We start from the raw sequence: 16,827 nt of genomic DNA, 5'->3' as shown, positions 1-16,827 counted from the left end.
GTCCAACCTCCCCTGGTTCATTTTAGGGCTTCTCCATTGTAGGGGCGTATCGAAGGGGTCCCTGAATGATATATATCGGCCAGTACAGGCTGATAAGTGTTGATACTTTGAAACTTGCATGAAAGTCTCCAAGAGATTTCAAGAGTTTGAAGTTGGATGATAGGGAAGAAAAAGGACTATTCATGGACAAGTAGATGATGTTATGGTCCTAAATGGTTAGAGTGCTTGGCTTAACACATTTTATCAATCTTGAGGCTTTTGGCGTATTAATCAAGCACACAACATTTGGTATCAAAGCCTACTATCATGTTTCAAATTCGAATCACAAAAAAGGGCTACCTAGGAGAAGGTCTAGGTAGAGTAGAGTGAAAGTTGTCATGGAAAGAACTATATCAGCCTGTATTAGTGCTTTTTTTGTGTTTTATTTATATATTTTTTTAAAACCAGTTCAAAGGGGTCGATTTAAATTCAGGCTACCCTTTGAACCATGGTCTAACCCGATATACCCTCTATAGGGGCATATTGGAAAGGCCCCGATACGATATATGTTGGTCATTACATGATATTTTGAACTTTGAGTAAAACTGCCAAAATATCGATTATACAAGCGTGGTGGTATGTTATGATCCTAAATGGTTAAAGTGTTTGATTTAACGCATTCCATCAGTCTTATGGCTTTTGGGAGACCGGATCTTCTCCTCACACTGTGCACCTCACAGGCGCCTCACACAGACATCCGATCATGCATTGAAAACATCTCCCGTACTTTAGTTATTATTTATGGGAAATGTTTTCAATGCACGGTGGATATGCTTGTGAGGCGCCCAGTGGGGAGCAGATCCCGTCACGGCTTTTGGTGTATTTAGTCAAGCACATAACAGAGTCTATGATGCATAATTGATAATGCTAAAATGATGATAATGATGATGATTATAAGGGTGACAATGATGATATTGACCATATCCGTGGAGTAAAGATTGAGGTGACAACCTTGAAAACTACACGTAACAACCAAAAAATGCTCCAGTATTAACCCTCCAAGTGTACATGTTTAGATTATAACCATTGTCATGTAGACGTTAATGACCATCGAAAATATTAGAAACCCTACTAAAATAGAAATAATTTATTTATTTTTTTTTTTCTGTACTAAGGGTATAAGGCGATAGTAATTGCATTGAACTTCCTAATCTGAAAGCAGTTTTACAATCTTCAAATGTAACTCCTTTCCTTTTCTTTTTTTTTTCAAACTTTACCTTCTAAAAATTAAAGTTAATTCTGATTCCAAAACTAGTAGACAGTTTTATCATAATACTTGTTCAAGGATTAATGGGGATCAAATTAGTTGACTAGTAAGACTAAAATTAATAAACTAGTAAGACCATAATACACCAGTAGAGATCATCCCAACTCATGCCCAACCGATTCTGAAATTTCGACAATTAGGTTCGTCCATCAGATTAATACATACAGGACAAAATTCAGAAAAAAAAAAAGTAGAGTTAAAATTCAAGACTACACGCCAGGAATTTTCTCTTTGATCATTCTCTTCTCAAAATGAAAAATGTCTCAACCTGCTAGCGTAGCTTCAAATTTTCATCATATCCTAATGGGAACTGGCTTGCCTGGGGACAGAAAAAAGAGAACTATAAGTTGCGTGGAAGAAATCAAGGTTTTAAAAACCGATCCAGAAACCGAACCACTTTGGCCTCCAGTTTCTGGGTCAGCGATTTGACCTATGACATCATAAATAATGAAATATAGATAATAATAATATTTAAAATTATAAAAAAATAGTTAAAGTGCAAAATTGCAAATAAGAAAAGAATTCAGGAAAGAAATGCAGAAAATAAATAAGTAAATACAAAGAAAATGTCCTCACTGTTGATCAAAGGTAAAGCACTATATTTTCTGATAAATAACAAATTGAGAACAAAATCCCTACAAAATAACCTTGCTTGAGAAATCCAAGACTATTTTGTAGGAGCCAAAGGAACGACAAACTGAGAACGATTAAGAAGATTGAATAATCAAAGGCAGGATGATACAAGTGGTGACCAGTTTTGTTTTGTACTCTGATTAATTTTCATTTTTAGCATCAATCCATGAACCATTTTCTGGGTCGAATGGTTTTAATTTTTCAACATTTTTTTTTAAGAAATAATGGGTTATAGCTCATAGGCTAAATGGAACCGGAATAGGGACCGGTTCCTGGGTTGAGTGGTTCAATCATCTGAGTCAACAACAGTTTTAAAACATTGAGCGTTGCTCCTTCACACAACGGTTGGTTTGCTCCACTGCGACCTGGGTGACCAAATAGCCTGTGTCTGCAGGGCTAAGGCTGCGTACTTCTTTCCCTCCCCAGACCCCACATTGGCAGAAGCCTCGTACACCAGACTACTTTTAATTTGTTTTTCTCATTATTTGGAACAACACTAAAATAAAGGTTCCTCGAGGCAAAACTTTCAAAGTAGATCTAATAAAGCAAAAGGATCATGGGACCCACCCAAACATCCAACTTGGTAGAGTGGAGGGAGAGAGTAGAGATCACTCATTGGTCAAAAGACTCGACTTTCAAATAGAGAAGTGCTACTCATTTCTATGGGAAACAACCATCCACTAAAAATTCAAGTTTTCTAGGTTTTTCTCAACTCTAACAAAAATATTTTTCAGGAATTTTTTTATATAAATATCCTAGGAACTTAAATTCCCTGTTAAACAAAATGTCGGGAGAACTTTAAAACTCCAAAAAATATTTCTTGCAATGTTTTCCCATGGAACAAACAGATCCTATTGCAAATAGAGCACTTACATCCCATTAATGATAAGAACCATTGTTTAGAAAACTGGACCCGATTGGCCAGTCGGACCAATTGAACCCAACGTAGCCCCTGGCCAGTTCGGTCATACCCTGAAAATCGGCTGACCATCTGGTTTAACCAAAAACTGGTTAACTGGTTCTGGTTTTATGAAACCGCCTGGGCCATAACATGAATAAAAACTTCAAAATGATGATGATAATACTTGAACCCAAGACCTCTCATGTATATTGTCTTGTTTCCTTCAATCCATCTCTCTGTTTGCACTTATTTGTGCCTCCTTTTTATCAGAAACGCAGAAATTAATTCATTAATATTAGAAAAAGGAAGTATAACAAGAAATTCTGTAAAGAAACAAGAAACCAAAGGAAACTAATCCAACCCAGGTATTACAATTGAGCCCAAAAGGCCAAAACATAGATTGTCTCTGAACCTCTTGCTTAGCTAAACCATAAGCTAGATTGTTCGTCCTAACCCAATTTATTTGGATCACCATATCTTTTGGCAACAATTGGAAATATGGAACCCATTTCTTAATTGTGAAGTTACCCCCTCCCCCTTTTTCAGCCAACCCACAACTGCTTCCGAGTTGCCTTCAATGACCAGTCTTTCATTTTTTTTTTTTTTGATCAGCAAAAATGATTAATTTATTAATGGGAGGTAAAAGTTACAACAGCTTGGGGATCCATCTACCCGGAAATACAAATGTCCAAAAACTAATTTACAATAGAGCCCAGAATAACTGTGGCCTCAAAACCCCTTGCTTTGTTAGTGTAGGCCATCCCATTAGCTGTCCTAGGAATCCAATTAGAGGAAGCATTCAGGTCCCCTCTCATGCTGTCTAATTTCTCTACCCCATAAACTGCTACCAATAATTGTGATCTAACTGCATCACCTTGCTTGATTGAGCCTGAATACAAAGCCGATATGTATCCTCCCTCATCCCTAATTACCCCTTCAATACCCAAGGGGCCGGGATTGCCCACACATCTACCATCAAAATTCAATTGCTTCCTTCCACCTACCACTTTTGGAGGAAGAATCAGCTTTTGTACCCCAAGACCTGAAGAAATCTTCAACCTTGAAGTCTGTGAAGAATCAGCTTAGCAAGAAATTTCCTTCAGGATCTTCTGTCCAATTCCTGTTTTCAAATGATTGGGAAGAACATTGGGGAAATTTGAACTCCAGAGAACTCCCAAGGGTAACCTCTGATCATTGGCCTATTGTACTTTGTAAGGAGGTGAGAAATGCAGGCCCCACTCCATTTAGATTTGAAAACATGTGGTTAGAGCATCCGGGTTTCATTAAGAAAGTAGAAGATTGGTGGGCAGAGAGCAATCCAGCAGTGGAGTGGAATGGGATGAGGTTTCACAAAAAACTTCAATATCTAAAGGCAAAGATCAAGGAATGGAATCTATTAGAGTTTGGGAAACTGGAGGAAAGGAAGCATAGGGTGATCACACAAATTGAAGATCTGGATAGCAAAGAAGGGAGTGGCAGCCTAATAGGTGAGGAAAGGGAACAAAGATGGAATTTGCACAAACAACTAGAGGACCATATCTCTCAAGAGGAAATAAGTTGGAGGCAGAATTCGATATAAAAATGGTTGAAAGAGGGGGACAGGAATACAAATTCTTTCATGCTTTGGCAAATGGTAGAAGGAGAAGAAATTTTATCTCCAGTTTGGAGATTGGAGGGGCAACAATTACAGGTCAAAGAGAAATTGCAAGAAAATTTGCAGATCATTTCAGGCATATATTCAGAAGGCCCCTAAACAACAAGGTGTGGCTGGAAGGTTTGTATTGGCCAACTTTGAGGAAAGAAGATAGGGAGTGGTTGGAAAAGAAGTTTGAGTTGGAAGAAGTTAAAGAGGCAGTTTTTTCAATGGATAGATCAAAGGCACTGGGCCCAGATGGTTTTATGATGGCTTTTGATCAGGATTTTTGGGTGATACTAAAAGATGATCTAATGCCGGTGTTTGATGAATTCCATACCAGAGGAGTAATTAACCCTGGGCTAAGCTCTAGTTTCGTTGCTTTGATACCCAAGCAAAGTGATGCAAGGCATCCAAAGGATTACAAGCCAATCAGCCTAGTCAATAGCCTCTATAAGATCATTACCAGGGTGTTGTCCTTTAGAATTAGGAAGGTGCTCCCAACAATCATAGCAATTAACCAAGGAGCCTTTGTCAAGGGAAGGCAGATAACAAAGAAGATTCTTGTAGCGAATGAGTTTAGAGGATTTCAAGAGATCCAGGAGAAGTGGGGTGGCCTGTAAATTAGATTTGGAAAAGGCTTTTGACTTGGTTGATTGGTCTTTCCTATTAGAGGTGATGATGAACTTTGGGTTTGGAGAAACTTGGTGCAATTGGGTGATGGGTTGCATTAGGGATTGTCATTACTCTATTTTGGTAAATGGGACAGTGGTGGGCTATTTCCCAACTTTGAGAAGGATTAGGCAAGGGGACCCTCTCTCCCATTTTTTGTTTACTTTGGTTACAGAAGTGTTGGGGAGATTGATTCCCAAAGCAGACTCTAGGGATTTAATAAGAGAACGGAGAGTTGGAAGAGACAATATACCACTTACACACCTACAATTTGCAGATGACACAATTCTGTTTTGTAAGAAGGGGATATCAATAGGATTAGAAACCTAAAGCTCACTATACAACTTTTTGAGCAAATGCCAAACCTAAGAGTAAACTTTGAGAAGAGTTGTATAATTGGAGTCAATATGGGCGAGGGGGAGGTTTGTGAGTGTATAGACATTCTGGGGTGCGTAGTATCCGATTGGCCCTTAAACTACCTTGGTTTACCACTGGAAGACAATCCTCGGAAAGGTGAATTTTGGGCCCCTGTTGTGGAGAGGTTTGAAAAAAGACTTTCCAATTGGAAGAAATAATATTTATCTCTCAGTGGGAGGACCACTTTGATAAGGTCTATTCTTGCCAATCTTCCTATCTATTTCCTATCATTCTTTAAGATTCCGGCTAAGGTGGTTAGTAGGCTGGAAAACCTACTGAGAGACTTTCTTTGGGAGTCGAGAGAGGAGAAGAAGGATCATAGGGTCAGATGGAATGTGGTATGTGGATGTAAGAAGGATGGGGGTTTGGGAATTGGTAATATAAGGGTTAGGAACTTAGCATTGTTAGAGAAATGGCTATGGAGATTCTCATTGGAGAAAGAAAGACTGTGGGTTAAGATAGCGGGAAGTATACATGGGTTGGCAGACAATGGATGGGACTCTAGGATCCTAGCAAGGACTACAAGAGCTTCTCCTTGGAAAGCTACTCAAGCCATCTTGCCCTTGCTCTATCCATGGGTTAGGTATGATTTACACTCAGGTAACCTCATTAAATTTTGGGAACATGTGTGGGTTGGGGACTCCTCTTTTAAAGATCAATTTCCAGGCCTCTTTGCTATTTCTACCCTTAAAAATGAACCAATTTCCTTCTTCCTTGTTCCTTCTAATTCACCTTCTTTTAAAGATCAATTTCCAAGCCTCTTTGCTATTTCTACCCTTAAAAATGAACCAATTTCCTCCTTCCTTGTTCCTTCTAATTCACCTTCTGGGTTCGGTTGGAAATTGAACTTGAGAAGAGATGTCAGGGACATAGAGTTAGCCTACATTTCAGCCTTATTATCCATTCTTGAAGGGGTCTTCATTGAGCCACCGAAGTCAGATAGTAGAATATGGACACTCACTCCCTCGGGTTCCTACACCTGTGCCTCTTTCTTCAAGGCCCTTTTACTCCCTTCTCCTATTGGACTGTCTTTTCCTGTTAAAGAAGTGTGGTGTCAACCTATACCTCCAAAGGTTGGGTGCTTCTGTTGGGAAGCCTTTCTGGAAAGAGTTAATACAGGGGATCTACTTCAAAGAAAAAGACCCAATAGTTGTTTGTCTCCTCACCGGTGTGTCCTTTGTAAATCTGATGGTGAGTTCAAATATCACTTATTAATTTCTTGCCAGTTTGTCAAAGTCATTTGGAAATTGTTTACTTCTTTGTTTGGATGCAGGTGGACTCCCCCTTCGGATGTGCAAAGCTTATTTACTTCCATGCCTAACTGGTCAACCAAAAGGGCCAAGATCATGTGGAGATGTGGTAGAGCTATAGTGTGTTCGACTATTTGGGAGGAGAAAAATTCAAGGTATTTTCTAATAAGGAGAGAAGCTTGGAAGTAATCCTAGAAACTATCCACATTAGGGTGATTCACTGGTTAAAAACCTTGGAATTGTTTGCAGTGTTCTCAGTTGATAAGATGGCCAGAAAGTGGAAGGAGATTGCGGAGTTAGGCTCAATCAAGAAGTCCTCAAATTCCTGCTGACACCTCCACCTCATGGGTTTACCAAACTGAATTTTGATGGCAGCAGCATGGGTAATCCAAGGCCTTCCGGAGTGGGGGGAGTGATAAGAGATGAAAATGGGAACCTGTTAGCTATGTATTCTGGCCCAATTGGGGTGGGAGATTCCTTGAGGGCTGAGATCCTAGTAGCTCTTGAAGGGATACAAAGGGCCAAGGAAATGAATTTTAAAAAGTTGATCATAGAAAGTGATTCTGAAATTGTAGTAAATTGGCTAAAAGAGGACAGTTCTACGCTCTGGAAATACAGCAATGAAAAGAGGAAATTCAAGTGGCTCACCAAGGATATTGAAATCCATTGTACATGGTCTAGCTAGGCAAGGGGTGAACAGAAACTCTATGTTTTGGGCTGTTTTGTAATTGTTCATCAATTGGGGTTTATAGGGTATTTGGGAGTAAGATTTTTTAGCTCCTTACCTTGTAATTCAGCTTTTCTAAATTATTAATAAAATACACTGTTATTGATAAAAAAATGTAGTCGGTAGATCTATAATAGATCAGAATCCAGATCATTGTGTCTTGGTAGAATTCATTAATAATCCTGCGGACTAGGGTAGAAACTTGGCAGTCTTAGATAAAGAAAGCTACACTTCCTAAAGTCACATAATCAACCTCATGAAAATGGATTTTGGATCATCAGCTTCGAAAATTGACACCATGTATGGAATTGACTGGATTAAAAGACCACTAAAAGGAGCTTCACTATATTTGGCTATCACCACCCTTTTCCATAAAGCTTCCTCCTATCTATCTATCTATCTATCTATCTATATAATCTAAGTGATATTTCTATTAAAGAATACTTCTTTTGATCTTTAGAAAAAATAAGACCAACAACGCATCCAGCAGATTCTGTGGGTTAAAAATGATTTACTACATCCAAAAACAGGACTAATACACAATCCATGGTTCCATTTTCTTGTTGCATTTTCTTTTCAGTTATCATTTATTAATTGTAGTTATTTAAAAAGTCTTACATGATATCCAAGTGTTACTGTTTTAGATCCAATTAAGAGGTGGTCCTTTGGTTAGTATCTATTTGTAGATATGCACCATCACTGCCACCAAAACTTCAATCTTAGAAGCTTATCACTGAAAAGGAAGAAAAAGAAGCAATGGACTTACATCAAATACACTTGTTTGGTTCTAAACAAAAATAACTCATTAAATATTTTATTAACTAAAACAAACATTACACTCCCTCAACTGAAAGCTAAAGGTAGAAATTAGAATAAATATTAAAACTCCCTCATCTGGTATCATTTTCTCAAAGCCTTCAAAGCCCAATGGTATGTTGTGGAGTTACTGGACTGCTGGAATCTAAAGGGATTAAATAAGAAAGGAAAAGTACTGTGGAGCTGTATTCCTCAAGCTGTTATTTGGTAAGGTTGATTTTTTTTTTTTTTTGTATGGATAACAGAAATTTATTTGGTCAGCATGATTGGAGAAGAATACTTGTATTTTGAACAGAACAACCCTGTAGAAGCAGTGATATATTCCTGTGTGGAGCTTTTTTTCTGATCAGCAACACAGAAATGTTTTTATTAATAAAATAAAGTAGAAAAAATACAATAAGATGTTGTGCACTAGACAACCCTTTACAATGTAAAAATCCCCACTCTATTACAATTGAGCCCAATACATTTGCTGTTTATGAACTCCTTGCTTAGCTAAACCATCTGCTAATCCATTAGCCGACCTTACCCAACTTAAAATAGTATTCATATTTCTTGACAGCCTTTGGAATCACCTGAATTTATTTCTATATTGCCAAACCACCCACTCTCCTTTCTTCAACCACATATTACTATCTTTGAATCCCCTTCAAGAACCAGCTTTTTAAATCCCATTTCTTCAGCTTTTTGTACCCAAAAAACTGTCGCTAAGAGAAATCCTGTGTGGAGTTATTTGCATATTGCATTCATGGCTGACAAATCAACAAATCATATTTTATTCAAGGATGTTCGTAGAACTGATTTACTGAATTTCAGTTGTTTTTTGAACTCTTGGTGGTTCTGCCCTGCAGCCCCGGTGTTTTGTACAGAATGCAGATTGTACAGGGGGTTTACTTGTATAGTTTTTGTTTTTTATCATTAATAAAATGTTTTACCTTCTTAAAAATATATAAAAAACTTAATAAAATCTTGAACAAGTAATTTAAACTAAATAAAATCTTGAATAAGTAATTTTATTTTATTAAGTAAAGCAACATTAGAAATCAGCATTGAACCACCACAACGAATTCTTGTTAAACCTTAAGATGAAGCTGTTACTCATGCATTGGTGCTTGACTCAGAAGATTTAGCTGAGGGTGGAACATAGATGCGTGCTTTTTTAAGAATCTCAGCAACGACCCAATGCTTTCGTTTGCTCAATGGCCTGGAAGGATCCAGTCTAACCTGCATGTCCAAGAGCAAACACAAAGCACTATCATTTTTCACAGAAAACAAGAAATTAACCATTCATAGGAACAAATTTATAAATGTTTTGTACTTACAAAAACCAAAATAAGCACAAGAAAAGAGAAATTTACTATCTACTTATTTTTCTAGATTTTGATCCCAATCATGAAAAACATACAAATGCACACACAAGAAGGTGAAGTCAATAACAAACTAAAAATTATAAATCTTCTCTCTAATATGCATCCTAAGTCCACATAATGAGTACCTTTATATTTTCTATTCATTGGTTCATCCTTTTATTTGGGGCTTGTTTGTTGGTCTTGATCAGTTAGTTGGTGGGAAGCTGGACTTAAGCAGGTACCAGTTACCAACCATGAAGAGAAATAATAAGCAAAAAAGTAGATCCTTTTATACATACAATTTTAGCAACCTGAATGGAATATGAGCCAGAGATAGTAGGTAAAGCATCTATAATTGGAATTTTAAGTCAGTTTCCTAGTTGAATTTGGAGTCTATAGAGGGAATTGCAAGCCTTTGATCCATAAATAGTCATTGTAACTGGAATTTTGGATGAACATCAAAAAAGGTCATTATCCAATGTTGGACCCAGTTATCTGTAGTCTTGGGAGGGGTGGACTGGATACAGACCTAATCTTTGTATTTTTCTCTTTTTCTTTTTTTTTTTTGATAAATTGTATTTTTCTTTTTTTTTCTTCATCTTTCTCTTTCTTTTTCCTTTTTTTTGGGAAAAAAGTGGTTGCTCTCAGTCTGCAACCCACATTCTCATGCTTGGCAGCCCAAGATTTTACCATTATACCTAGCAGTGCCCCATTTGTGTATTAATGAAATAAAATCAAAGTTCAAAATTTTGATTTGATGCTCCATATCAGGTGTCTCATATTATCAGGGGCTCACCAGAATGCCTTTTTTAGGCTTTTATAGCAACTCTCTTTTTTAACTGTTAAAAAAGTGAGATGTTCACCATCTTATCATAAACCACAAAGTTGCAACCTTTCAATCTTTATTTGAAAACAAAGATTTGGACTCCCTATCTCAACCTATTCAGCCTTCTCTCTCTCTCTCTCTCTCTCTCTCTCTCTCTTGTTTTTTTTAGGAAAGGGCAACTTTTGTTTTTTTTTTTTTGATAATTCCAGGAAAAGCTACACAAGACGGGGGGTAGCACAACTCCTCAAATCAAAACAACAAATAAAATCTAGAGAAATAAAAGACTTTCTTGGGTTACAAGAAACAGTAACTTTCATTTAACTTGAAAAAAGAGAATTAGAACAGTCACTTTCCAAAATAAGGTGACCCCTCGTAACATAATCAACTTACAAGCATGCCAAAAATAAAGTCTCCTTATTAACCCCTTGCTTTTCTAAAGGTCAGTCAAACTGTTTGCTGACCTCCTAGTCCAATTAAACTATGCTCCAAGCTCCCTTGTTAGGTTCACCATTTCCCTTACATGCTGTCCAAGGGACCAAGTGCCCATACTATTTGTTTGCATCCAACCTACGACCAATTATGAATCGCCCTCCACTTCTAACCGATGAAATCCCAACTGTTTAGCCAATCTGAGCCCTTGAATGAGTGCAATTACTTTTGCTCTTAGTGAGTCACCCACCCCTATTGGGCCAGAGTAAAGGGCAAATAATCTTCCTTCCACATCTCTAAAAACACCCCCAATCCCAGAGGGACCAGGATTGCCTATAGAGCTGCCATCAAAATTCAATTTCACACTAGGGTGTAAAAGAGGGGGCCAATCCTCTTAAATGGTAGGAGAAGAACTGGAGGAACCCGCTACTGTTTTCCATCATCTAAGCAAGTCATCTACAGAAAGGTCCTTGAAGAGCTCCAAAGTTTTCAATCAATGTATGGCCTTGATGGTGATCCCTTCTATAAGTTCAAGTGATGTTTTTTTCTTGCCCTTGGAAAATCCTGTTATTTCTCTAATTCCAAACTGCCCAAATAATAGCTTCTCTCGATGTCCTCCATATCACCCTTCCCCTCTTCTTTGGCTGTCAGAAAAAAACTATAGTCAAAAAGGTCCACGACACTTGAGGGAAGAATTCCACCTACAATCAAAAAGAGAGGAGAACCATTCCCAGATATGAGTTACAAAAGAACAGGAGACTAATAGATGATTCACCATCTCATCACCATTCAAGCAAAGGCTACAGACAAGCGAGGATAAACACCAATTTGGTCTCTTTCTTTGAAGCACATCCAAAGTGTTAAGATTTTGGAGAGCCACTGCCAAACAGAAAACCCTCCCCTTCGGAAGCACAGGAGCACACCACACTTCTTTGACAAGGAAAGAGGAAAACACATTAGTAGAGTTCAACAGAGCATTGAAAAAGGAAGAACAAGAGAAATAACTTGAGGAAGACTCTGACCAAATTCTACTATCTAGACAAGACTGATTCAAATACACTGAGCTTAGAAGAGAAACAAGTTCATCAATCACGCCCACTTCTAAGTCCCTAAAACCTCTCCTTAAACCTAGATCCCGAGAGTCCCCAAAGACATGAAAGGAAGAAATGGCTTTAAACTAGTTCAAAGAGGGAATAGATGATCGGGAACCTATCCATAAGAGGAGAGTCCCCAATAAAAATGTCCTCCCAAAAAAGAACTTTATTACCCAAGCAAGCATCATACCTGATGAAAGGAGAAAAAACAGGCGGTAAACCATCAATTTCTTTTTTTATCAACAAAATAAAATTCATTTATTAATATTTAAGACAAAACACAAAGGTTTTAGCCACTAAGTAGCCCAGAAATCATCAAAATATAGCTTGCCACACTACTTTGGCTTCTCAGCCCCCTTTTTGGATACCACAGACTACAACATTGCCCAAAATAAGGTGGATCTATCAGCTCCCTGTTGCTAGGATATCTACCAACCCATTTGCTGTCCTTTTTACCTAGAAAAAACTAGAGTTACAACTCTTTGCAAGAAAACCAGTTTCAATGAAAGCAAATCTATATTTCCAAGGGGCTGAGCTGATTTGCTTAGCCCATGAAATAACCAACAATGAGTCTCCCTCTACTTCCATCTCTCTAACTCCTAGTTGCACTGTTGGTTTCAAGCCTTGTAAGAGAACCATTACGCACACTATGGTCCATTCTCATTGTAAAACTATGGACATGGTGATCTTGGCTCCAAAATTGAGGTGAAGATGGAAAGTTAGGGTTTGGTCCAGGGAAGAGTGACCAGCAGAATGAGATGAAAGAAAACTGATGGGGAATGAATGAATGAATAAGTCCCTTCTCCACCAGAAGGGTCACTATTTATAGAAGTGGAGGGCACATTCGTGCATGGACTGAGAAATTCTGGAATATTATCAAGGCACTTAGGTCATACATCCAGGTCCAGGTTGAATTGATGGGGACACACATCAAATCCCAGGGTATGGGGACCAATTATCAGTTTGGGCAGACTGCAATGGTCTTCACCTCCGTTATCCTACCACGTGTCACATGCAGAACGCCTCTGAATGTCTTGCACACCTATACAGCGTTTTTGTCGCTTGTAGGCGTTAATTTTGTGCCACACCCTCGTAGTTTACCTTTGTTCCACAGCTTTGTCTTTGTTTTCGCCTAGTGTCTGAGAACTGTGGTCCGTCTCACTTGAATAGGGTGCTCCACAGTTCTCTGTGTATAAGGGAGATGACCGCTGTTGCATTGTAATCATACTACCACGGTAGTTGTTCTGTCTGTTGCTGGCCTATGTTATTATAGTAGTGGTGCATAACTTCATCCTCTTAAACTCATACAACAAGAAGCTAAGTTGGGAGTAAGGCCCCCAAAACACAAATGAGGTCCACCAACACCATTATTTGGAAGCAACAGCCAAGGAGATCATTGATCCCTAAATCTACCCCAACAAGATGTTCAACCTGGACGTTAGAGCTTAAGCATTCCTTTCAACCTTCTTTTTGCCTTCTTGTGTTTTGTATTTTCATCTACCAAGTAAAGGCATGTCCCTGTGGCCTTGTGACCACCTATCTAACTTCTTTTAATGAAGCAATTCCTTCCATTGAGGAACTACACAACAAAAGAAAGACAACATAGGAACTCTGTGTGATAAGCAAAGTTCTCAAAATTCTGGCTCTTCAACCTTCAATACATTATCATAATCCATTTCATCATGCCTCGGATTTGTATTAAATCTTTCATTGGAATCAATATTCATACAATGAGTTCAAGATTGAACTCAACTTTGCAGCTTGCCATCCAAGCCCACGTCTACAAGACTCTACTCTGCATAGTAAATTAACATACAATACTTCTTGTTAAGTGTGTATACTTGGTAGAATAATGGAAAACCACTACAAGTTTTTGCTATTGATGTTTCTTATTCTTGAACGAAATAACATAAAGATTTTATCAATTACGACTAACAAATGAAGAATAGATTTAAGAAAGCACAGCTGCAATATACAGTTAATTACAAGAATATTATATATTTCGTGGGAGTGACACATTCTTAATGTAAGTCGTGAGTATAAGTCAATTGCTAAGAGATCTTTTTAAGCCAATTCTCAGTTTGCAGAAGAAAAAAAAGACAATAGGAAATAGTTACAAGAATAGTATAGCACTTTGTGTACTAAGAGGCATTTACTGAACATTCATTTCAGTACAGACTTCAGGAAACAGAGTTGCTAAGAAAAGAAAGTAACAGTATTACTCTATCACCAATGTTGCATTCATTGTTCTCGTCATGTGCCATAAATTTACTGGTTCTTTTGACATAACGGTTGTAGAGTTTGTGATGGAAGAGATGATCCACAGCCACAACCACGGATTTCTGCATTTTGTTTGAGACCACCATTCCTATTACTGGCTTCATTGCTTCTAGCTTTCTTGTTCAAAAGCTAACCAAGATCACGTATCAACAGATCCTTCCATGCAAAAGAAAAAAGGACAAAAAAAGTCAGCAATGAGCAACCCAAAAAAAACTGATCAAGGCAGCAATCAGCATCAAACCTCAACTCAGATTAAACTGCTAAAAAAAGAAATAATGGTGGTAAAACTTGCCCAAGAGAGGCCCATGATAAAAAATAAATTTGATCATGCTATTGGTTAAATCCCACATTAAAAAGTTTTTCCAATCTAGTTGGAACAAATTGATCTAACATATAGCTGGAACTAACTAATAATGACTGAAAAAATCCATTGCTTGGATGGCTGCCCAAGAGAAACTACACAGAATATTTTTTCAAGCAAAAATATAGGCAGCTGAGGCTGTATTTGGCATCGCTTCTGGTTTTTTTTTTTAATTCTGAGAAAAATCTAGAAGAGAACATTTATCTGTATTTCTGTTTCTAAGAAACAGTACATGCATTTGGCAAACTGATCCTGAGAAATTCTGATTCACAGGATGATAATGATCTTTAGGTTGGTCCGGATTCTCTGGACACATTTTATAAGTGGCAGGCTGGTAGCTACAATAAAAACATTGTCTTAATATTTAAACCAACTTTACCATAATTTTAAAATAAGTTTAAACCTTAAAATATTTAAACCAAATTTTTTGATGAATAATATTTAAACCAAATTCACCATATACTTGATTACCAGAAACGTTTCATCATATAATGAGTTTGATGTTATATATTGTAGATCTGTTTGGGGTAAAACATGGCCTCGTATCATGCTTTCTGATGTAAACATGGCATGTTAAATACAGTAACAACTAGAAACTTGACTAACTATTTACATTTTAGACAATCCCATGCAGATGTGGAAAACGAAGAATTGAAATAAGTTGATAGATCTAATGTTATATAATGCTCTTTGCAAAGATGCCAAAATCCATGCTTGATTTATCCAATCACTTGAAAGAAGCCTCCTCCTCCACCTCACTCTGATCCCTCTCCCAATGAAAATGAATAATATGAAGAAATACAAAAGGGTAAATTTCTTAAACTACCCTTACTGTTTAGCTAATTGACTAAGTGTACCCTTACTGTTTGAAAATTGACTAACACTACCCTTTCTGTTTCTAACAATTGACTAATCTAACAATTGACTAATCCTTCTTAGTCATTAACGTCTGTCAATGGAGATATGAAAAAGACTATTTTACCCTCCTATTCGAATCTCTCTGTCTTCCTCTCATTCTCTTTGCCAGAACTGCCAAAACTGCAAGTGATCCCGAAAACCTCCAACAAATTACTGAGGGCTCCTCAAGGCACAAGTATTCCCTGATGGAAATTGGAAAAACCTTGGTGACTAACGAGTATCTTTCCTACGTTGTGTATGTTTTGCAGCACGAGGCGGTGGAATAGTGAACCAGTGTCCTCATACAATGGTAACAAGCCAGAGATGAATGAGTTTCAGACGCCGCTGCTGCAAGCCTCTGTTTCAGACACTGCCGCTGCAAGCCTCTGTTTCAGACACTGCCGCTGCAAGCCTCTGTTTCAGGCACCGCCGCTGCAAGTGGTACTTTCTCTCTCCCGTTGCAAGTGTCCTCACTTCCTCTGTTTCAGACACCGCCGCTGCAAGCCTCTGTTTCAGACACCACCGCTGCAAGTGGTACTTCTCTCTCTCTTCTCGCTATTTCTCTCCTCTCTTTTTCTCTCTCCCCTCCTCTTTCACTATCTCTGTTCCGCTACTGCCGCTGCAAGTTGCAGTGGCGGATTTGGTACTCTCTCACCACCTCTCGTCCCTATCTCTCATTCTCTCTCTTCTCATTATCTCTCTCCTCTCTTTTTCTCTCTCCCCTCCTCTTTCACTCTCTGTTCCGCCACCGCCACTGCAAGATTTGGTACTCTCTCACCACCTCTCATTCTCTCTTCTCATTATTTCTCTCTCCCCTCCTCTTTCACTCTCTGTTCCGCCACTGCCGCTGCAAGATTTGGTACTCTCTCACCACCTCTCGTTCCTATCTCTCATTCTTTCTCTCTCCTCTCTTTTTCTCTCTCCCCACCTCTTTCACTCTCTGTTCCGCCACTGCCATTGCAACATGCAGTGGCAGATTTGGTACTCTCTCACCACCTCGTGTCTCCCTATCAGAAGGTGTGCTGCCAGATCAGAAGCATTGATCTTGGAAGCCACCTCGGCGACAGTAACCTTGGGCTTCTTGTTCACTTCATTGGCCACATTCTCACCACCACCAGCAACCTCGCCATTGCTGTCATCACCATCATCATTGGAATGGTGTTTTGGTTTGGGAAAGAGCCGCAGCAGCGGCTGCCTTCTGAGCCTCGACACGGCGGCAGCGCTCCTTGGATTGTT

General features: G+C 38.5%; 1 protein-coding gene across 2 annotated transcripts in view; it reads right to left on the bottom strand.

Annotated features, from left to right (window-relative positions):
• Positions 1–1,345: 1,345 nt before the first annotated feature.
• LOC148853093 (uncharacterized) overlaps positions 1,346–16,827 on the bottom strand; it is a 34,578-nt gene continuing 19,096 nt past the window's right edge. The window contains exons 3-5 of one of the 2 annotated variants that reach the window (XM_088942670.1): positions 14,276–14,489; positions 9,435–9,579; positions 1,346–1,625 (exon numbers count right to left, since the gene is read on the bottom strand). In XM_088942670.1, coding sequence (XP_088798796.1) covers positions 9,454–9,579; positions 14,276–14,437 — 288 coding nt within the window. In that variant the 5' untranslated portion in view covers positions 14,438–14,489 and the 3' untranslated portion in view covers positions 1,346–1,625; positions 9,435–9,453. The remainder of the gene's footprint in view (positions 1,626–9,434; positions 9,580–14,275; positions 14,490–16,827) is intronic. The other variant, XM_088942671.1, reaches the window with a different exon arrangement.

Source organism: Nelumbo lutea, chromosome 5 (genome assembly GCF_056320005.1).
Source record: "Nelumbo lutea isolate HS-2025 chromosome 5, American lotus-T2T, whole genome shotgun sequence".
Classification (NCBI taxonomy): Eukaryota; Viridiplantae; Streptophyta; class Magnoliopsida; order Proteales; family Nelumbonaceae; genus Nelumbo; species Nelumbo lutea.
Note: the sequence above shows the minus strand (reverse complement) of the source record. Positions and strands in the feature narration are given on the sequence as shown.